Source organism: Protopterus annectens, chromosome 9.part0 (assembly GCF_019279795.1).
Source record: "Protopterus annectens isolate FY-2018-M chromosome 9.part0, PAN1.0, whole genome shotgun sequence".
NCBI lineage: Eukaryota > Metazoa > Chordata > Ceratodontiformes > Protopteridae > Protopterus > Protopterus annectens.
The window spans coordinates 1483227551-1483245954 of record NC_056743.1 but is presented as its reverse complement, the minus strand read 5'-3'; the positions used below and the strand labels follow the sequence as shown (position 1 = coordinate 1483245954).

Below are 18404 nucleotides of genomic sequence, written 5' to 3'. Positions count from 1 at the left end.
ATGGATTGGACACTGCATCAGATTCTGTTACTCTTTCCATGGAAAAAGTGTGCCAGTTAATATTAGACCACACTCCACCAGGGCTATGGCTACATCCACAGCCTTTCTAAGAGGAGTGGCTACAAAAGATATTCTAGAGGCTGCTACATGGAGCTCCGTGCATACATTTACCAAACACTACAACCTGCCATTATACTCCAGATCCCGAGCAGGCTTTGCTTCAGCAGTCCTGCAGGGCCTTCTAGCTACACCATCTCTTGCTTAGTCCTTCCACCCCCAGCTTGGCTATGGTATTCAACCCATATGTCAGGACTGCAGTTGCATTCTTGAAGGACATAGTACAGTTTTGTACCTACCATAAATGTAGATGTCCGATAGATATGCAACTGCAGTCAGGTTTTCCCTCCCTCCTACCCCTCTGTTTTTCCCTTGGGTCCAATCTCCCCTTACCTATTAGTTGGGGTTATATGTTATGGTGTATCTGTTTATTACTGTTGTGCATGTCTGGATTTTCTGTTTATCCATTCACAAAATTTAGCCTTCCTTGGAGGGCACCTGGCATCTGGGGCAAGAAACACTGAAGAAGATGGCGTCGGCTGATGCCTTTATACCCCAGCCGCTCTGACGTCGGGGAGGAGGCGACATCAGTCGACGCCGGACCCAGACTTTGGAATCCGGCCGACCGAATAGCTGCCTGAGGCAGGACAACCCATATGTCAGGACTGCAGTTGCATATCTATCGGACATCTACATTTATGGTAGGTACAAAACTGTACTTTTCTTTACACTTTCCTTCCTCTTCCCCTCATTCCAGAAGCTCTGTTCAAAATTCAACAGGAGGCTTACTCCCTTTTGGCCAAGACAGCATTGGATGTTCATCGTGTTACACTGCTGCAGTCATTACACTTGGGTTATCCTGCCGTCAGGCGGTTCCGCAGTCGGCCAGAGTTCCAAAGTCTTGGTCCTGCGTCGGTTGCTGTCACTTCTTCCCTGACATCAGTGCGCCAGGGGTATATAAGATGCATCCAACGCCATTTTCTTCAGTCTTTCTTGCCGTGCGGTGCCCGAAGCAGAAGCAGTTTGCAAGTGCCAGTCGGCAGACTCCTGAGATTTTTGAAGTCGAATTTCAGATCCGAAGTCTTCAATAAAGCTAAGTACCCCGTTGGGGAAACTTTTTTCTTGCATCAGACCGATGTCAGAAAAAGTTAATAATTGTATTTCTTGTGGGAGGCAAATACCTCATAAGGACTTCCACTCTTACTGTATTCCATGCCTAGGCCCTGATCATGACGTCACTAGTTGTCGGTTTTGTGCTAGATTTAACAAACGCACTATGAAAAGACGTTTTGATTTTGCTTTGCACTACTTTGGCCGAAGGTTCGATTATACTATGCCGTCTGATCAAGTGACGACCTCAATACTGAAAAAAACGCAAAGACAAAGATAAAGACAGGCATCCAAGGTCCAAAACCGACGACAAAACCTCTTCTAGGCCAGTCGCCAGTTCTCAGTGAGGCGCTTTTGCAGCCCCTGACACCCACTACCTCAGAGCCACAGGCCGCTTCCGACTCCCACATGGAGACAAGTAGGCCTCTGGAAACTCAAGGTGTTGGGCCTACGGAAACTAATCCCTCAGATGGGTCTGGAGCCGCTGAGCAGGCATCGGCTTCTGAGGGTGTTTTCAGACCTTCACAACTTACCATTAAAACAACAGCCAAGACAAAGGTGCCATTAAAGACAAAGAAACAAGTACAGCATTCTCCTGGACAGTCCTCCATGCCTAAGAAACAGATGCTTAAAATGGCCGAAGTACCTCATTACTCTAATCAGGGGTTCCCATTCCCCTCCTGAGAAAAGGCCTAGGCAGGATACAGACTATGATTCCTCTGATCAGGTTTCCATTTCCTCTGATTCCTCTTCAGACCAGGGATACTCTCTACCCCCCTATGAGGACTCTGATGCTGAAGAATCTATCCCTTCAGCCTCTCCTCCTGAGGATTGTTCTTTTGGGGAAACTTTGCATACCATGAGGGAGCATTTCCATTGGGAAAGTCAGGATTACTCAGAATCCAAGAATAGGCTCAGGGATTTCCTTTTATTGCCTCAGCACAGGCCCCTGGCTTTTTCGCCTGTGCTAGATATTGTGGATGATGTGTTCCCTGAATCCAGCTTATCTCCTGATTCTTTGCCCCTGCTCCAGCCAAGCCAGATAGGTAGTATAGAGTCCCTGACTCTCAAGTTTCTATACAAAAACCCTTCTGCTGATCCAGAAACTATTTCCCAGGGTCCAAAAGGGGTTAAGGCTTCCATTGCAAAAAATCCAGTACCCTCTGACAGAGATTCCAGAGCTTTGGATAGATGGGGGAAGAAGGTATACACTTCTGCAACTTTAGTAGTAAGAGCTTTAAATTGCCAGTTCCACATGCTTAAGTACCAACAATATTTAATGGCGCAGTTAAAACAGAAAGTGCTTGCAAGCTCAGAAGCTCTTGATTGTAAAGAAATGCAGGATTTATTGCATGCAGTTGAACAGGTGGGAAAACATACTCTGCAATGTGGTTTTGATTCTTTAGAGGCCTCTTGTAGAGCCGCAGTTACAGGTTCTGTGATTCGAAGACATGCTTGGTTAGAAGAACAGAGTTTACCTGATCATGTTAAGGCAAAGTTATTGGATGCTCCTTTACAGCATGATACCTTGTTTGGTGTTAAGGCAGAAGAGGTGTTAAAGAAAATGGAGGATAAAGCTAAATCTATGCAAACAGTCAAGGATTTCTTACAGGTACAGCCACCTCACTTTAGCAGAAATTGGCCAACAAAGAATTGGTCCTTTCCAGTGTCAGACAGGTCACAGAGAGGCAGATACAGATGCCCAAGAGGTAGATCTCAACCCCAAGGCTCAAACAGTCGACGACAGTGGGGCATCTCAACCCCAAAAGGAGGTGAGGACAAGTCTCAACCTTACAGGAAACAGTCACAATGAATTTTCCCTCCATACGCCAAGCACGTCCCTTTTGGAAGCCCCCTTAGGGGGAAAACTAGCACTTTTTTCTCAAAACTGGCAAACAATCACCCAAGACAAATGGGTACTGAATATTGTCTCTCAAGGTTACAGGTTCCACTTTCATACTTTACCAAGGCTAAAAGGAATGCCAGACCTGCCACAAAATCAATGGGCAGAGGCACAAAAACAAATTTCAACCCTCATGGACATGAGAGCTATTCAAAAAGTACCACAACAGGAACAAGGACAAGGATTTTACTCAAGACTCTTCCTGGTCCCCAGAAAGGACAAGGCCTGGAGGCCCATACTAGACCTTTTAATTCTGAATACTTACCCGGATATTCCGAAATTCATGACATTGACATTGCAGCAGCTTCTACCCATGCTGGGCAAGAAGGCTTGGCTTGTTACTCTGGACCTCAAAGAGGCATACCTGCATGTCCCTATCAGACAAAATTGCAGAAGATACCTCAGATTTAAAGCTGGTACAATGCACTACCAATTCTCTGCACTGCCCTTTGGCTTTGCTGCGCCCAGGTTTTTCACATAGTGCCTGGCACCAGTAATTGCATTTTGCAGACAAAAAGGAATTCAAATATATCCATACCTGGACAACTGCCTCATTCAATCAGACACAAAGGACATTCTTCTACAGCATCTGGCGTTTGTAAAAGGGCTGCTAATTTCTCTAGGGTACACAGTAAACGAAAAGTAGTCAAAACTAGTGCCCTCGCAACGGATTATATTCCTGAGTGCCAGCTGAAATACAACGGCCCAGATGGCTTGCCTCACGCCAAACAAGTTCAACTAACTCAATATTTTCAATTACTGGCAAAACAGTCCCATCTCCCTGCAAGAAAATTTCTGCAGGCCCTGGGATTCATGGCATCCTGCATACTACTACTACCATATGCCAGACTGCATATGAGGAAATTACAATGGTACCTAAAAAGTGTTTGGACTCAACACTCTCACAGTTTAGAAGCAGTAATACCAATGATTCCCTGCCTACAACAGGAGTTTCGATGGTGGGCACAGGCATGTCACCTAAACAAGGGTCAGCCTTTTACCCAACCCACAGTCAGGCAAACTCTAACAACGGATGCCTCTGATTACGCCTGGGGAGCACACATGGCAGGAAAATGCATTCAGGGCAAGCGGACCACAGACCAAATGCATCTTCAAATCAATCAAAAAGAGATGTTGGCTGTTCAAAATGCCCTAACAGCTTTCAAGGACCTTCTGCATCCAGGACAATTATTACTAAAGACAGACAACACCACAGTAATGTGGTACATAAACAAGCAAGGGGGCACTCATTCTTATCCCCTATGCAGGCAAGCCATGACCTTGTGGAACACAGCTCTAATGTATCAAGTTCACCTGCAAGCACAATTCCTGTCAGGAAAGAAAAATACTCTGGCAGACGATCTAAGCAGAAATATCATAGACCCTCATGAATGGAAATTTAATCCACAAATCTTCAGCATGGTAACGCAACAATGGGGATGCCCAGACATAGATCTTTTTGCCTCCCCACTGAATTGCCAACTACAAAAATTCTGCACAAGGACTTATCACAAACAAGCATGGAAAGTGGATGCTCTTTTGTTCAGCTGGAAAAACCTAAATGTTTATGCCTTCCTGCCACTGCCTCTCCTTTCAAATGTACTCCTAAAAGCCAGACAAGAAAAACCACAGATGATCCTGATTGCTCCAGACTGGCCACGCCAGCACTGGTACCCTATCTTAAGGAACTTGGCTCAAGGCCCACCATGGATTTTGCCTCAAATTCCACACCTTCTGACTCAACAAAACAATCAGATCCTGCACAGTCAGCTCAAAACCCTAAACCTGGCTGCATGGGCGAATACATTAGTCAAACAGGCAACACCTCTCTCTAAAGCTGTTATGGATGTCATTTTGGAGGCCAGGAGGCCTAGCACCAGGAAAGCTTACTCAGAAAAATGGAAGAGATTCTGCGCCTGGAACCAGGCTCAAAGCCTTGACCCTTTTGTTCCAAACATTCCTCAGATTTTACAATACTTAACTGAGATGCTGGACAGAGGCCTATACTTCTCATCAATTAAGATCCACGCCTCTGCCATTTCAGCACATTACAACACAGATCCTCCTTTATTCCCTCATCCCTTGCTAAAGCAGTACCTCAGAGGGGCTAAAAACATAAGACCGCCTCGGAGAGCACCAACACCAACTTGGGACCTCAATTTCATTTTGGAAAAACTGACCCTACCACCTTTTGAGCCAGCCAGTACAGCCAATCTAAATTTTTTATCATGGAAAACAGCTCTGCTCCTGGCAGTAACTTCAGCACGAAGAGTCTCAGAGCTACAGGCATTAATAGCAGTGGAACCTTTTATAATTTTTCATCAGGACAGGGTTTCCTTAAGGACAAACCCTACCTTTATGCCAAAGGTGATATCTAGTGTGGCTCTTAACCAAACCATCCATTTGCCAACCTTTTATCCAAACCCCCAGAATAAAGGGGAGAAACGTCTGCATTCTTTGGACATACACAGGCAACTACGCTTCTACTTTGGCAAAACAAAAGCTTTCAGGAAATCTGAGCAACTGTTTGTAGCATATGTTGCAGGATCACAGGGCAAGGCTATCTCAAAGCAGACTATATCCAAATGGATAGGACACTGTATTCGTTACTGCTACACACAGCATGGAAAATCAGTTCCAAATAACATTAGGCCACATTCCACCAGGGCAACAGCCACTTCAACAGCCTTTCTCAGAGGAGTACCTACCAAGGAAATTTTGGAGGCTGCAACTTGGAGTTCAGTGCACACCTTTACCAAGCATTACCACCTGCCTCTTTACTCTAAATCCAGAGCAGGATTTGCCACTGCAGTTCTGCAGGGCCTCATAGCCAATCCTAACTCTTTATAGACCAGCCACCCAACCTTGGCTTTGGGATTCTACCCAAGTGTAATGACTGCAGCAGTGTAACACAATGAACATAGTACAGTTTTGTACCTACCATAAATGTAGATGTTAAGAGTGTTCACACTGCTGCAGTCCAGGTTACCCTCCCTCCATCCCCTCTGAACCAGCTGGACTTATCTATACCTTTCTATCCTACACAACCTTTGTGGTGTATTTGCTTGTAACTGAAGGTATTGGCTTTTTATTTTTTATATGTATATTTTTTATTAGGATTATGTATTGCCTACCTCCTTGGGGGCACCTGACATCTGGGGCAAGAAAAACTGAAGAAAATGGCGTCTGATGCATCTTGTATACCCCTGGCGCACTGACGTCAGGGAAGAAGTGACAGCAACCGACGCCAGACCAAGACTTTGGAACTCTGGCCGACTGCGGGCAGGATAACCCAAGTGTAATGACTGCAGCAGTGTGAACACTCGAACATCTACATTTATGGTAGGTACAAAACTGTACTTTTCACTGCTGCAGTCATTACACTTGGGTTACCCTGCTGGCAGGCGACCCGAGTTCCAAAGTCTTGGTCTGGCGTTGGTTGCTGTCACCTCTTCCGTGACGTCAGTGTGCCAGGGGTATAAAAGTTGCAACCAATGCCATTTTCTCCAGTCTTTCTTGCCGCGCGGTGCCCGAAGCAAAAGCAGTTCGCAAGTGCCGGTTGGCCGACTCCTGAGATTTTCAAAATTGAATTTCAGAACTGAAGTCTTCAATAAAGTTAAGGACCCCGTTGGGGAAACTTTTTCTTGCTCCAGACCGATGTCAGTAAAAGTTAATAATTGTATTTTTTGTGGGAAGCAAATACCTCATAAGGACTTTCACTCTTAATGCATTCCTTGCCTAGGCCCTTACCACGACGTTACTAGTTGTTGGTTTTGTGCTAGATTCAATAAACGCACTATTAAACGTCGGTCTGATTTTGCTTTACATTATTTTGGACGAAGATTTAATTATATAATGATATCGGAAGAACAACCGACAACCAGAATGTATAAAAAAATGCAAAGACAAAGAAAAAGGCAGGCATCCGAGGTCCAAAACCAACGACGAAGCCTCTTCTAGGCCAGTCGCCGGTTCTCAGTGAGGCGCTTTCGCAGCCCATGACACCCGCTACCTCAGAGCCACGGGCCCTAACCAACAGCCACTTGGAGACATATAGGCCTGTGGAAACTCAAGGTATTGGGGCTACGGAAACTATACCCTCAGATGGGTCCGGAGCCGCTGAGCAGGCACCGGCTTCTGAGGGTGTTTTCAGACCTTCACAGCTTACAATTAAGGCTACTACAGCAGCAAAGGCAAAGTCAAAAACAGCATTAAAGACAAGGAAATAAGTGCAGCATTTTCCAGAACAGTCATCCATGCCAAAGAAACAGATGCTTAAAATGGCCGAAGACCTTATTACTTTAGTCAGGGGTTCCCATCCCCCTCCTGACAAAAGGCCTAGGCAAGACACTGATTATGATTCCTCTGATCAGGTTTCCATTTCCTCGGATTCTTCTTCTGATCAGGGCTATTCTCTCCCTCCCTATGAGGACTCTGATGCTGAAGAGTCCATTCCTTCAGCCTCACCCCTGAGGATTATTTTTTTGGGGAAACCCTGCACACCATGAGGGAGCATTTCCATTGGGAGAGCCAGGATTACTCAGAATCCAAGAAAAGGCTCAGAGATTTCCTTTTATTGCCTCAGCACAGGCCCCTGGCTGTCCCCCCTGTGCTTGATATTGTAGATGTTTTTTCTGAATCCAGACTGTCTCCAGATTCTTTACCCCCCTGCTCCAGTAAAGCCAGACAGGTACTACAGGGTCCCTGACTCTCATAAATTTCTTCCACTGCCAAAAATCCTGTCCCCCTCAGATAGGGATTCCAGAGCTCTGGACAGATGGGAGAAAAAAGTTTACACTGCTACTTTAGCTGTAAGAGCTTTAAACTGTCAGTTTCACATGCTTAAATATCAACAGTATCTCATGCCATTGTTAAATCAGAAAATGGTTACAAATATAGAAAGTCCTGACAGTAAAGAAATGCAGGATTTATTGCATGCAGTTGAACAAGTGGGAAAGCATACTGTACAATGTGGTTTTGATTCATTATAGGCTTCTTGTAGAGCTGCAGTTACAGGCTCAGTAATTCGAATACATGCTTGGTTGAAAGAACAAAGTTTACCTGACCATGTTAAAGTAAAATTATTGGATGCTCCAACATAGCATGATACTTTGTTTGGTGTTAAGGCGGAAGAGGTGTTAAAGAAAATGGAGGATAAAGCAAAGTCAATGCAAACGGTGAAAGATTTGTTACGGGTTCAACCACCTAGATTTAACAGAAACTGGCCTTCAAAAAATTGGTCCTTTCCAGTGTCAGACAGTCCACAAAGAGGCAGATACAGACGCCCAAGAGGCAGATCTCTGCCCCAATGCTCCTACAGACCTAAACAATGGGGTGCTTCAGCCCCCAAAGGAGGAGAAGACAAATCACAACCTTATAGGAAACAGTCACACTGACTTCCCTCTGCAAATGCCAAGCTCTTAGCAGTTGACAGCACCCCTTGGGGGAAAGCTAGCACTTTTCTCAAAAAATTGGCACATGATCACCCAAGACCAATGGGTGCTGAATATAGTTTCTCAGGGGTACAGGTTCCCCTTCCACAAGCTTCCAAAACCAAAAGGTATGCCAAACCTGCCACAAAACCAATGGGCAGAGGCACAAAAACAAATTGCTGCTCTTATGGATATGGGAGTTATTCAAAAAGTTCTACAAGAAGAACGGGGACAATGATTTTACTCAAGACTTGTCTTAGTACCCAGAAAAGACAAAGCCTGGAGACCAATACTGGAACTGTCAATTTTGAATACTTTCCTGGATGTTCCAAAATTCAAAATGTTAACAATTCCACAACTTCTGCCCATGCTGGGCAAGGAGGCTTGGCTAGTTACTTTGGATCTCAAGATGGCATACCTGCACGTCACGATCAGACAATCGTGCAGAAGATACCTCAGATTTATAGCAGGCTCAATGCATTACCAATTCTCTGCACTGCCCTTTGGCTTATCTACTTCGCCCAGGGTCTTCACAAAATGCCTGGCACCAGTAATTGCATTTTGCAAACAAAAAGGAATTCAAATTTATCCCTACTTGGACGACTGCCTTATTCAAGCAGAGAGCAAGGACATTATTCTAAAGCACCTGGCGTTTGTAAAAAGATTGCTAATTTGCCTAGGGTACACAGTAAACGAAAAGAAATCAAAACTAGTGCCCTCTCAAGAGATAATATTACTGAGTGCAAGCTTAAATACAACTGCCCAGATGGTTTATCTCACGCCAGACAAAGGCAACTGACACATTACTTTCAAATGATGGCAACAAAGACCCAGCTGCCTGCAAAAAAAATTCTGCAGGCCCTGGGTTTCATGGCATCCTGCATTCTACTAATTCCATATGCAAAACTGCATATGAGGAAACTACAATGGTATCTAAAAAGTGTTTGGACTCAACATTGTCACAGCCTAGAGACCATCATAACCTTGATTCCCTGCATACAACAGGAGTTTCGATGGTGGTCCCAGACCTGTCACCACAACAAGGGACAGCCTTTCACCTTACGTACAGCCAGGCAGGCAGTAACAACAGATGCATCGGATTATGCCTGGGGAGCGCATATGGCAGGAAAATGTATTCAGGGCACGTGGCCCAAGGAGCAAGTGCATCTTCACATCAATCAAAAAGAGATGCTAGCTGTACAGAATGCTCTGACATCCTTCAAGGACCTAATACATCCAGGACAACTACTAATAAAGACGGACAATACCACAGTTATGTGGTACATAAGCAAGGGGGCACACATTCCTACCCCCTATGCAGAACAAGCCATGACTTTGTGGAACATAGCACTGACCTACCAGGTACATCTGCAAGCACAATTCCTGCCAGGAACAAAAAGTACACTGGCAGATGAACTAAGCAGAAATCTCATGGATCCTCACGAATGGAAGCTAAATCCACAAGTGTTCAACATGATAAGGAAATGGGGACGCCCAGACATAGATCCTTTTGCCTCCCTCACAATTGCCAAATACAGAAATTTTGCACAAGGACTTATCACTCTCAAGCATGGAAAGTGGATGCACTATCATTCAGCTGGAAAAACCTGACAGTCTATGCCTTCCCTCTGATGCCTCTTCTCACCAAGGTGCTACTAAAAGTCAGACAAGAGGGGCCAAAAATTATACTGATTGCACCAGATTGGCCACGCCAGCACTGGTACCCAATCTTAAAAACTTTGTCCCTGGGCCTACCTTGGCCTCTACCTCAAATCCCTTATCTTCTGACACAGCAAAACAATCAGATTCTGCACAGTCAACTCAGAACCTTAAACCTGGCAGCATGGCAGATGATGTAGCCACTCAGGCTGCACCTCTCTCTAAAGCTGTTATGGATGAAATTTTGGAAGCCAGGAGGCCCAGCACTAGGAAATCTTATGCAGAAAAATGGAAGAAATTCTGTGCTTGGAACCAGGCACAAGGGCTCGACCCACTGGTCCCTAATATACCTCAGATTTTGCAATACCTGACTGAGATGTTGGACAAAGGCCTATCTTTTTCATCAATTAAAATCCATGCCTCTGCTATTTCAGCTCATTACAATACGGGTCCTCCTATTTTTTCACATCCTCTACTACGACAGTACCTCAGAGGGGCAAAGAATTTAAGACCCCCTAGGAGAGCACCACTACCTACTTGGGGCCTCAACTTGGTTTTAGAAAAACTAATACTGCCTCCATTTGAACCAGCCAGCACAACTGATCTAAACTTCTTGTCATGGAAAACTGCGCTGCTCCTAGCAATAACTTCAGCAAGAAGAGTCTCAGAGTTACAGGCATTGATGGCTGTGGAACCTTTCCTCATTTTTCATCAGGACAGGGTTTCTCTTAGGACAAACCCAACATTCATGCCAAAAGTGGTCTCCAATGTGGCCTTAAACTAAACCATTCATTTACCTACTTTCTACCCAAATCCCCAGAATAAAGGGGAAAGACTTCTGCATGCTTTGGATATACACAGGCAGCTACGATTTTACTTGGACAAAACAAAAGCTTTCAGAAAAACTGAGCAACTGTTTGTAGCTTATGCTGTAGGATCACAAGGAAAGCATATTGCAAAGCAGACAATCTCCAAATGGATAGGACACTGCATCCGCTTCTGATACGCACAACATGGCAAATTGGTGCCTAAGGGCATTAGGCCTCATTCTACCAGAGTAGCGGCCACTTGAGCAGCTTTCCTCAGAGGGGTACCAACCAAAGACATATTAGAAGCTGCAACCTGGAGCTCAGTGCACACTTTCACCAAGCACTACCACCTACCTCTCTACTCCAAATCCAGAGCAGGCTTTGCCACTGCAGCTCTGCAGGGCTTGTTAGCCTCGCCAAATCCAATCTAGACCCAGCCACCCAACCTCAGCTTTGGGATTCTACCCAAGTGTAATGACTGCAACAGTGAAACACGATGAACATAGTACAGTTGTGTACCTACCATAAATGTAGATGTTCGAGTGTATTCACTGTTGCAGTCCAGGTTACCCACCCACCATCCCCCTCTTTGCTGGGACTATTCTGTACTTCTCAACTCTATACAACCTATGTGGTGTATTCGCTTGTAGATGAAGAAAATGTTTATACTAATAATATACATGGTTGTTTGGCATATTTTTATCTTTTCAGCCTTCCTATCTGGGGGCACCTGACATCTGGGGCAAGAAAAACTGAAGAAAATGGCGTTGGTGCAACATTTATGCCCCTGGTGCACTGACGTCAGGGAAGAGGCGACAGCAACCGACGCCAGACCAAGACCTTGGAACTCGGGCCGACTGCGGGTCGCCTGCCAACAGGATAACCCAAGTGTAATGACTGCAACAGTGAATACACTCGAACATCTACATTTATGGTAGATACACAACTGTACTTTCTCTCTTCTGCATTTAGCCAAGGGAGTCATCACAATTTACCTAACAGGGTGGATCTACTTGCACAGGACAAAGGATCTCTCATCCACCCCCACCTGTCCACTCTTCAAATGACACTGTGGATGGTGGTGTCTATGTGGAATCAAAACTCTTTTTTTCTAAGGATGTGCTTTAGCGCCTTAGGGTCCTGCAGGAGGCCAGGAAATCCTATTTATCCAAATGGAAGATTTTTTCTGTTAGGGTTCTTTCTCATAAACTGGATCCACTTTCTGTGGATCTTCCTTTGGTTCTGTCTTATCTGTGTGAATTGCTCAATGTTGGATTGGCTTATCTTCTGTTAAGGCCCACTTATCAGCTATCTCTGCTTGTCTGCCTTTATCTCTTCCTTTAGCTTCTAGATTTGAAGCTAATCAGTTCCTTAAAAGGCGTCCTTCATATTAGGCCTCCCAGGAAGCCTGTTCGTCCTCCCTCAGATCTTAATTTTGTTTTGGAAAAATTGACTCTGGCTCCTTTTGAGCCTGCAGCTTCAGGTTCCTTGCAGCATTGCTCTTGGAAGACTGTACTTTTGTTAGCCTTTTCTTCTGGTAGATGGGTGTCTGAGGTTCAAGCCCTCTATTTTCATTTTGAAGTGGGGTATTGTCTATTTCATATGTTGGGCGAAGGGGTTATCTACCAACTCCTAATAATGTTGCTTTTTTTTTTTTAGCATTTATTTACAGGTGTAGGTTCTTGCTGGGGGGCTTGAGCATCAGATGGGGATTTGACAGTGACTTCCAGTTTGCAGTCATCTGCAAATTTACTTGGCTAGAAGTCTTGGCTGTTGATCAGGAGGTCGCACAGAGTAGACATTTTCCCAGCAGTGAGCCCTGTAGCACACCACTGGTTACCTCCATGCTGTCTGGTGCTGCCCTTGCTTACCTGTGTACTGTCTGTGTCTTTTAACCAATTGGCTATCCCTCTTACAACATAGGGGTCCACTTGTAATGTAATGTGGTTAGTTTGCTTGTGATGGTAGCATGGGTAATAACATCATATGCCTTGGCCAAGTCAAGATTAGCAATGTGGAGAGTGTGACAGCTGTCCTAAGCTTGTGATTATCCTTTTTACAAAGTTCACCAGATTCATTAGACAGGATCTACCTTCTACAATGCCAAAGCACTGCATGTTTAGTGTGGCAAAATTCTTGACGCCTAGCTTAATCAGGCTGGTTATAATAAGATAGAAACAAATGTGTTTGAAATAGACTGTGCTTTTAAAATTATTGTTCTTAACTAGGACTGATTGTTTAATTGAACAGTTAATGGCTGTGTGATTTTTAATGGTATAAATATGGTTAGTATGTGTTAGTGTTTTATACACTGATGGAGGGTTTGTTTGACCTGAAAGCTTTGTTTTATTAAACACTTGTTCAGTATCAGTGTTGCTTGATTTGTTTCTCTTGTGAACTAAGCTTTGTTCTGCAACTGTTTGGCTTTTTTTGGTTATAATATGTCTCATGACCTTGCAAATGACTCTTCTGGCTGATAGGTCTAGGGTCTGTATTTCGGGAACATCTAGTGGCTTCACCAGTGCTGTGTCCCATATTTTCAGGATAAAGCATGTAGGCTCAGGTTAAATAGTTTGTGGAGTGGTTCTACCTGGACATATTTGGTACTGCTTCTCAAACCCAGTATGTCATCGGGTCCCATGGAAGGCAGTGTATTTGATCTTAGTAGTATTTTTAGTACATGTTCTTTTGTGATGATGGGGGTGAGAAATCCAAGGATAGATGGGCTTTGGATAGTCATCTCAGAGGTAAAATTTTCACTGAATTTATCTGCTGGTGTACTTGCAATAACCACACGATCCGAGTAGGTTGCGTCATTTTGTATCAGTTCTGTGTAATGTTGAGTGATGTTTCTCAGTTTCTTAACTAAAGAAGGATTTGTAGTTGTCCTTGGCATCATATACTATCCTAAGTTCATGAGCTGCTTTGGTAGATTTAATAGTCTTCTTTAAAATTTTAGTCAACCTGATAATACTTGTAGTTAAAGTATCAGCAGTGTATTCTTTGCTCTATGTTAGAAAAGCAAAACTGAATAAAATGTGCAATAGGTTCATGCACATGCCTTCTAGGAGTACTGAGGAGAGTGGTATACTCTGTTGGTGGTGGTGTTGGGGAGGGGGGGTGCTGATTAATTTGATTTCTGCCTGAATATGACTGCATGATAAGCAGTTCCTACCAGCAGCACTGTTTACAACAGATTAAATATTTGTTCACTGTTGGTTGCCTGTTAGATCATGCATACCATTGAGATGGTGTTTTTTTCTCTCATAATTTAGATGTTAAAGGAAGTCATGACAGACTCGCAAAGAGGAATTCGAAGTAAAACGCATCAGCTGACAGTAGAGGATATTGAGGCTTATTTGTATGTTTTTTCTCAGCCTGGTGCACTCACTGGACCTCTCAACTATTACAGGAATATATTCAGGTATGGCTGTTTCAGGAAGTAGTTGCAACACATGGCAGTCTTGACCACTGATAATACAGGATAAAATTCCTACTATTGCACTTGAGACGTAATGGCTCATGGTCTTGACCTCTTTTGTAGATTAAAATATGTTTGTTTGTTTCAGTGACTGCAGATACATACCTATCGGACATCTACATTTATGGTAGGTACAAAACTGTACTTTTTAGTCATTTAGTGTAGATTGTTCCAGTACTTTTGACTTCTGTAAATATGGAGATATCCTAAGACTATTTTGCTACCATGACTCGAGAATTTCTTGTGCGCTATTTAAGTATTTATTCCCATTTTCTTGTCAAGTACTTAATTCACTTATAAAATTCATTTTTTTATTACAAGATGGTCTTTCTGTCCAGTACCAGTCTTTGCTTCTGAGCTGCATTGCACTGTTTTTATCTTTCAGTACTATTACTGGAGGGAATCTCTACCGTATAATTATAATAACCTTTGCGTCCTGATTTACGCTTAGATGAATGAAACTGAAACGGTCTTGCCAGACATTGGTACAGTACTTATTTCATCACTCTGGTTCATCAGTATTTGTCCTACTTCTAGACATTCACTCCCCTGCTGTGGAATAATCTTGTTTATAACAATTGTCTGATACTAACCAGATTCCTTACTGGCTGGTACAGCATGTCATGACAAAGGCCTGCTGTTCATCGTGTTTCATTGTTGCAGTCATTACTCTTGGGTTATCCTGCTGGCAGGCTACCCTCAGTCGGCCAGAATTCCAAAGTCTAGGTCTGGCGTTGGTTACTGTCACCTTTTCCCTGACGCCAGTGCGCCAGGCGTATAAAAGATGCAGCCGATGCCATTTTCTTCAGTCTTTCTTGCCGCGCGGTGCCCGAAGCAAAAGTAGTTCGCAAGTGCCGTTCGGCCGACTCCTGAGATTTTCAAATCAGAATTTCAGAACCGAAGTCTTCATTAAAGCTAAGTACCCCGTTGAGGAAACTTTTTTCTTGCTCCAGACCGATGTCAGAAAAAGTTAACAATTGTATTTCTTGTGGGAAGCAAATACCTCATAAGGATTTTCACTCTTACTATATTCCTTGCTTAGGCCCTGATCACAACGTTGCTGGCTGTCGGTTTTATGCTAGATTTAACCAACACTATTAAGCGTCGGTTCGATTTTGCATTTCATTACTTTGGCAGAAGACTTAATTATATAATGCCGTTGGAACAGCCGACGACCGAAGTTTACAAAAAATGCAAGGACAAGGCAAAGGATAGGCATCCGAGGTCCAAAACCGACGACGAGGCCTCCGCTAGGCCAGTCGCCGGTTCTCAGTGAGGCGCTTTCGCAGCCCCTGGCGCCCGCTACCTCAGAGCCACAGGCCGCTTCCAACTCCTGCATGGAGCCGACTGGGCCTCTGGATACTCAAGGTATTGGACACTCAGAAATCATTCCCTCAGATGGGTCCAGAGCCGCTGAGCAGGCATCGGCTTCTGAGGGTGTCTTCAGACCTACACAACTATATATTAAGCCATCTTCAGCTTCAAAGACAAAGACTAAAGCAGCTCTAAAGACAAAGAAACAAGTACAGCATTCTCCTACTCAGACTTCCATGCCTAAAAAAACAGATGCTCAAAATGGCCGAAGACCTAATTACTTTGATCAGGGGTTCCCATCCCCCTCCTGATAAGAGGCCTAGGCAAGAGACAGAGTATGATTCTTCTGATCAGGTTTCTATTCCCTCTGATTCCTCTTCTGAACAGGATTATTCCATGCTTCCCTATGAGGATTCTGATGCTGAAGAATCCTTTTCTTCAGCCTCTCCTCCTGAGGATTATTCTTTTGGGGAAACCCTGCATACCATGAGGGAGCATTTCCACTGGGAGAGCCAAGATTATTCTGAATCTAAGAAAAGGCTCAGAGACTTTCTGCTACTTCCTCAGCACAGACCCCTTGCTATTCCACCTGTTCTAGACATTGTAGATGTATTTTCAGAGTCCGACCTGTCCCCTGACTCTTTACCCCTTGCACCTGCTAAGCCAGACAGATACTACAGGGTCCCGGATTCTCATAAATTCCTATATAAAAACCCCGCTGCTGACCCAGAAACTATATCTCAGGGTCCCAAAGGGGTTAAAGCTTCCACTGCAAAAAACCCTGTCCCCTCTGTTAGGGATTCTAGGGCTCTAGACAGATGGGGAAAAAAGTTTACACTTCTGCTACCTTGGCTGTAAGGGCTTTAAATTGTCAGTTTCATATGCTTAAATATCAGCAATATTTAATGTCACTGCTTAAACAGAAATTGTTGACAAATACTGAATGTTCAGAGAACAAGGAAATGCAGGATTTATTGCATGCAGCTGAACAAGTGGGAAAGCATACTTTGCAATGTGGTTATGATTCACTGGAGGCCTCTTGCAGGGCCGCTGTTACAGGTTCTGTTATTAGAAGGCATGCTTGGTTAAAGGAACAGAATCTGCCTGATCATGTTAAAGCAAAATTATTAGATGCTCCATTACAGCATGATACTTTGGTACTAAAGCAAAAGAGGTGTTGAAAAAAAATGGAGGATAAAGCAAAATCCATGCAGACAGTCAAGGATTTCTTACAGGTACATCCACCGAGGTTTAGCAGGAACTAGCCTTCTAAAAATTGGTCCTTTCCAGTGTCAGACAGACCACAAAGAGTCCGATACAGGCGTCCCAGAGGCAGATCTCAGCCCCAAGGCTCATACAGGCCTAAACAGTGGGGTGCTTCTACCTCCAAAAGCGGAGAAGACAAATTACAACCTTACAGGAAACAGTCCCAATGACTTTCCTCTGCCAGATCCAAGCACTTTTCTTTTGGCAGCCCCCTTAGGGGGGAAACTAGCACTTTTTTCATCAAATCGGCAAATGGTTACCCAAGACAAATGGGTCCTGAACATAGTGTCCCAAGGCTACAGGTTCCATTTTCACACCCTACCAAGGTCAAAAGGTATGCCAGACCTGCCGCACAATCAATGGGTAGAGGCACAAAAACAAATTACAGCCCTCATGGACATGAGGGCCATTCAACAAGTACCACAACAAGAGCAGGGGCAAGGATTTTACTCCAGACTTTTCCTAGTGCCCAGAAAGGACAAAACCTGGAGACCAATACTGGACCTGTGTATACTAAATACGTTTCTTGAAGTTCCAAAATTCAAGATGTTGACTCTACAGCAGCTACTGCCCATGCTGGACAAGAAGGCTTGGCTCATAACTTTGGACCTAAAAGTGGCTTACCTGCATGTCCCAATCAGACAGTCTTGCAGAAGATACCTCAGATTCATAGCTGTCTCAATACACTATCAATTCTCTGCACTGACCTTTGGCTTATCTACTGCGCCCAGGGTCTTCACAAAATGCCTGGCACCAGTAATTGCGTTTTGCAGACAGAGGAATTCAAATATATCCCTACTTGGACGACTGCCTAATTCAAGCAGAGAACAAAGACATTCTTCTAGAGCATCTGGCGTTTGTAAAAAGATTACTAATTGGCCTAGGGTACACAGTAAACAAAAAGAAATCAAAACTAGTGCCCTCTCAAGAGGTGATATTCCTGGGTTTAAGTTTAAATACAACTGCTCAGATGGCTTCTCTCACGCCAGACATGCAAAAGTAACTGACTTCTTACTTCAAGAAATTGGCAACAAAAACCCACTTATCTGCAAGGAAAATCCTGCAGGCCTTGGGTTTCATGGCATCCTGCATTCTACTAATTCCATATGCCAGACTGCATATGAGGAAACTACAATGGTATCTAAAAAGTGTTTGGACTCAGCATTGCCACAGCCTGGAGACAGTAATTGCACTCATTCCCTGCCTGCAACAGGAGTTTCGATGGTGGGCAGAGGCCTGTCAGCACAACAAGGGTCTGCCATTCAGTTTACCCACAGCCAGACAAGACACTGAGAACAGATGCATCAGATTATGCCTGGGGGGCCCATATTGCAGGAAAATGTATTCAGGGCACATGGCCTGCAAACCAGATG

The 18404-nt window shown here is 44.2% G+C and overlaps 1 protein-coding gene across 1 annotated transcript in view; it reads left to right on the top strand.

Moving 5' to 3' along the window:
* EPHX3 (epoxide hydrolase 3) overlaps positions 1 to 18404 on the top strand; it is a gene marked incomplete in the record, with an annotated part of 594865 nt that overhangs the window by 454580 nt on the left and 121881 nt on the right. Inside the window, 1 exon segment of the mRNA XM_044084425.1 lies at positions 14246 to 14394. Within this exon segment, the coding sequence (XP_043940360.1) occupies positions 14246 to 14394 (149 nt within the window).